At 43.1% G+C, this 5114-nt stretch overlaps 1 protein-coding gene across 1 annotated transcript in view; it reads right to left on the bottom strand.

Moving 5' to 3' along the window:
* Positions 1 to 705: 705 nt before the first annotated feature.
* TECTA (tectorin alpha) overlaps positions 706 to 5114 on the bottom strand; it is a 103917-nt gene continuing 99508 nt past the window's right edge. The window contains exons 24-25 of the mRNA XM_005857110.2: positions 1948 to 2064; positions 706 to 1416 (exon numbers count right to left, since the gene is read on the bottom strand). Coding sequence (XP_005857172.1) covers positions 1316 to 1416; positions 1948 to 2064 — 218 coding nt within the window. The 3' untranslated portion in view covers positions 706 to 1315. The remainder of the gene's footprint in view (positions 1417 to 1947; positions 2065 to 5114) is intronic.

Below are 5114 nucleotides of genomic sequence, written 5' to 3'. Positions count from 1 at the left end.
CACCTCCTACCAGTCTCAATGCACTTTTCTCTTTCCTTCTAGTTGTAGAACTTCCACTCGGCCAGCCTTCCCGTGGTTCTGGATGATATCTGTTTGTCTTTTAGTTGTAGTTTTGATGTGGTTGTGCAAGGCAGCAAATACAGGTGTGTACCTATGCCACCATCTTGCTTCCTCCTCAACTCTATTTTTATTTTTTCGAGGAACCTCCATACTGTTTCTCAAGAAAATACAAGGCAGCTGGTGCAGACTCAGTCCGCATCCCACTGCTTTCACCAGGGATGGGCCATGCTCCTCTACGTGTGAGAGACAGGACCGGTATCCACATGCACATTTAAGGACGCTCAGGATTTCTGCTCAGCTTTTTCCAGACTTCCAGGAAAAATCAAAATTGCCATTAGCTTAAATCCAAAACAACTTCAAAATAAGCCTGGAGTGGGTTTACCTTGTACTACTTACAAAGAGGCTGCCGCCTGCCTCCTTCTGCGCGATTCCTTACAGCCTGCAGTGCTGTGTGAGTGCCACAGGCAAGTGCACAAAGGCAGTGATGCTTGGGCCATGCAGACCTGGCCTCCTTTTAAAATCACAGCTTGCTATTTAGTGCGCAGGCTCAACATCGGTAAGAATGATTTCAGCCACCAAGTAACGAGAATACTGAACACAAAGTTTATTTAAGCATAAAACACATTAAAAAATTATTTGGTTGATTTATAAAAAGAGAAGGAAATGGGTCTGAGGGAATGGAAGTGGGTAGGGCTCCCAAGGTCTGCAAACAACATACCAGTGACCAGGCTCATGGCAAGGTTGGAGGACACGAGGGTAGGGAAGAAGCTCATCATACAGAAAGGGAGCAACACGCAGATCAGAGATCAGACACTTGCAAACTGAGAAAGAGTCCTCAGAGGGAGTCGGTCCCCCAGCTGTTGCTTCTCCACGTTGTTCCCTCTTCGTAAAACCTATGATCCGGAAACAGCACGGGCTGGACAGATTCTCTGATCAGATTCCAGTCAGACGTTTCTAACCAGAATTTTGTCCTTTATTGGTTATTTGAGTGAATCAGTTTCTAGTGACAACTGTTTGAAAATTTTTACCAAGATATATGCTTTCCACAACTGGCTTTGGAAGCCCCATTGTGTACTTTGAAAGAGGAGTTTGAAATTTCACTCATCTCCAGATCTCTGATCATTTGAGGCAGGTGGCATCCTGTTGAGATTCTGGACACTTTGAAATAGGTTTTGAGTTAAGGGCACACACCTTTTTTCCTACAGGGAATGGAAAAACGTAAATTACAGTACTTCATATAGCAACCTTGAGTTAATTATGAGGTCGTGACTGATTTATACACAAAATGCCACAATGAAATCTGGGTCATGACGAGAAGCAGTGTCCAGACTTGACGCTCAGTGGAAGAATTAGAGGCTGCAAAGAGAAAGGCACATAGTGAGCCCTATAAAAATCCTGTTTGATAAGGATCAGAGATCTTTGCAGTTCCCAACTAATTGCCAAGAACCCACTTTGTCCACGTGACCACGAAGAAGCAGAATTAACCCAACCTGCAGAGGTGCCTGCTGGCCTCAGTGGCGCCAGGGGACCCTGAGCGAAGGCCACTGTAGGAAGTGGCATTTATTGAATCAAACATTCCACTCCCAACCACAGCCAGTGGACTTGGCAGCCAGATTTAAAGCCAATACTATTTTTTAAAATAATTACTTTTTAAATGATTTTAAAAATCATCATCTTTTAGTAAAAGAGCAGGGACCCAAAGGTTAAAAAAAACCCAAAAAAACCAAAAGGGTGCTAAAATTTCTTAGGAGTTTTTCAGATAGTTCCTTCTTAATGTCTGAATTTTTATAGGCCTGTTGCTGGCTGCTTGGCCTCAGTCATGACGTGCTCCTCTCAGTGGGAGGAAGTTCCTGCACCCCAGCTGAAGCCAAGAATCGGGGTGTCTACCTCGGCAGCTCTTGCCGTCCTCTTGCAGGGTGCCAGTCACACAGCTGCACAGGGGCCCCTCCACCCGGCTGGTGCAGATCTGCTCACACCCTCCGTTGTCCTCACACCAGTCCAGCCCTGAAAGAGAGCAGTTAGTCAAGTTCATGGCAGAGAGTTACCTCTTCAGCTCACCTGTCAGGGCACGGCTGGAGCAGGGGTGGGGACCTTTTTCCTGCCAAGGGCCAGCTGGATATTTATAACATCATTATCAGGCCATACAATTAAAAAAATCTTTATGGTTGAAAGTATTGCATATTCCTCTTTATTCCCCCATTGACTTCTAGTCAGCCTTTGTCCCCCACCCTAGGCCTTCACCACCCAATTATCTGTGTCCATAGTTATGCATAGATGCATACAAGTTCTTGGGTTGATCTCTTCCCACCACTGGCTTATTTCACTTAGAATGATACTCTCCAGGTCCCTCCATGCTGTCTCAAAGGGTAAGAGATTCTTTTTTTACTGCTGCATAGTATTCCATGGTATAAATGTACCACAGCTTTTTTATCCACTCATCTACTGATGGGCACTTGGGCTGTTTCCAGATCTTAGCTATTGTAAATTCTGCTGCTATGAACATAGGGGTGCATAGTATTCTTTCTCATTGGTGTTTCAGGTTTCTTAGGATATATTCCTAGAAGTGGGATCACTGGGTCAAATGGCAGTTCCATTTTTAATTTTTTTGAGGAAATTCCATACTGTTTTCCATAGTGGCTGCACCAGTCAGCAGTGTACTAGCGTTCCCTTTTCTCCACATCCTCACCAAGACTTGTTGTTGTTAATTTGTTGATGATAGCCATTCTGACAGGTGTGAGGTGATACCTCATTGTCATTTTAATTTGCATCTCTAGTGACTTTGAGCATTTTTTCATATGTCTCTTGGACCTTTTTAAATCTCCACTTTGGAAAAGAGTCTATTCAGGTCCCTTACCCACTTTTTAATTGGATTGTTTGTCTTCTTTTTGTTAAGCTGTATGAGTTCCTTATATATTTTGGATATTATCCCTTTATCAGATGTATCATTGCCAAATATGTTCTCCCATGTGTGGGCTCTCTTGTCATTTTGTTGATGGTTTCTTTTCCTGTGCAAAAGTTGGTTGTTTTTTTTTACCATATTTTGATGTAGTCTCATTTATTTTCTCCTTAGTTTCCTTTGCCCGAGGAGATGTATCCATAAACATATTGCTATGAGACATGTCTGAGATTTTGTTGCCTATAGTTTCTTCTAGGATTTTTATGGTTTCATGACTTACACTTAAGTCTTTTATCCATCTTGAGTTTATTCATTTTTTTTGCATGTACCTGTTCAATTTTCCCAACACCATTTATTGAAGAGATTATCTTGACTACATTATATGCACTTATCTACTTTGTCAAATATTAACTGAGTGTAAACTTGGGTCGATTTCTGGGGTCTCTGTTCTGTTCCATCAAACTATATGCCTGTTCTTGTGCTATTACCAGGCTGTTTTGAGTATAACTTGATATCTGGTATTGTGATTCTTCCAACTTTGTTCTTTCTCAAGATTGCTGTGGCTACGTGGGGTCTTTTTTGGTTCCATATAAATTTTTGTAGTGTTTGTTCTAGATCTTTTTAATATGCCGTTGGTATTTTAATAGGGATTGCACTGAATCTGTATGGTTGCTTTGGGTAATACAGACATTTTAATGATGTTAATTCTACCAATCCATAAACATGGTATATTCTTCCACTTGTTTATATCTTCCTCTATCTCTTTTTTCAACATCCTGTAGTTTTCCAAATACAAGTCTTTTATCTCCTTTGTTAAAGGATACTTTAAGATACTTTATTCCTAAGTATCTTAATTTTTTTGTTGCAATGTTAAATGGGATTGTTTGTTTAGTTTCTCTTTATGAGAATTCATTATTGGTGTATAAAAATGCCATCGATATCTGGGTGTTAACTTTGTATCCTGCTACATTGCCAAATTCATTTATTAAATCTAGTAGTTGTTTCTTGGAGTCTTTAGAGTTGTCTATTTACAATATCATGTGATCTGCAAATAATGAGAGTTTTACTTCCTCCTTTCCCATTTGGATGCCTTTTATTTCTTCCTGTCTGATCACTGTGGCTAGGACTTCCAGTACTGTGTTGAATAAGAGTGGTGAAAGCGGATGGAGAAACCAAGATGGTGGCATAGGTAAACACCGGAGATTGCTGCCTCACACAACCACTTCAAAAATACAACTAAAAGACATAACGGACATCATCCAGAACCACAGGAAGGCTGGATGAGTGGAATTTATACAACTAGAAGGAAAGAGAAAAGCATACCGAGACTCAGAGGAGGTGCAGTGCTGAAGTAAATACAAAGGTGCGGAGGTGCATGCGGAGAGGGCTGGCCGCTGAGGACACGATTGTCTTTTTCAATTGGGAGGGAGTCTCAGGCTCTGAGCTCCAGTTCCAGGCGAGTCTTTGGGGACCCAGACTCACACAGGAGAAACGGGACTGTCTGGCATCGGTCGGAACTCGAGGGCAGCTTTCTCTCGGAGGCACTCTCAGTGATTGCCAGGACCTCTGAAGGCAGGACTGAGAGCAGCCATACTGCTGGCTCGCTCGGCCCACTCTGTTGATCCCCTGGGACCCTGCCCCGCCCAAGCCATACACCGAGGCTTTTGCATATGGAAGGCCTGGCCCTTTGTTATCTGAAAATAACTTAACAAACTGAAGCTGCCCCAAGGCCCCAGGGCAACTTGCATTGCTTTACAGCTGGCTTCTGCTGGGTAGCCTCAGGCAAAGGCTAGATTAGCACCTCCTTAGATCCAAGAGCCAATGTACCCAGTGGTCAGAGTGGGACCATCCAATTACAACTACTCAGATCTATAAGGGACACACTCAGGGGGCAGACTCAGTGAGCACCAAAGCCCCACTGAAGCAAGTCTTGCCCCATAAGGGAGTCTTCAGCACAGAAGTTCTCGCACCGTAGACACAGCCTATTCTCACAGCCAATTGGCTTGGAGGTCAAATCCTCCCAGCTTTACATACAACAATCAAGGCTTAACTACAACAAGACTGTGCACAAAGCCCACAAGGGGGTGCACCAAGAGTGTCTACCTCAGGTAATTGGGACACTTAGCACAGAAAGCCACTCTATCGACACAGCGAAGCA

The sequence above is a fragment of the Myotis brandtii genome, unplaced genomic scaffold (assembly GCF_000412655.1).
Source record: "Myotis brandtii unplaced genomic scaffold, ASM41265v1 scaffold1074, whole genome shotgun sequence".
Classification (NCBI taxonomy): domain Eukaryota; kingdom Metazoa; phylum Chordata; class Mammalia; order Chiroptera; family Vespertilionidae; genus Myotis; species Myotis brandtii.
Note: the sequence above shows the minus strand (reverse complement) of the source record. Positions and strands in the feature narration are given on the sequence as shown.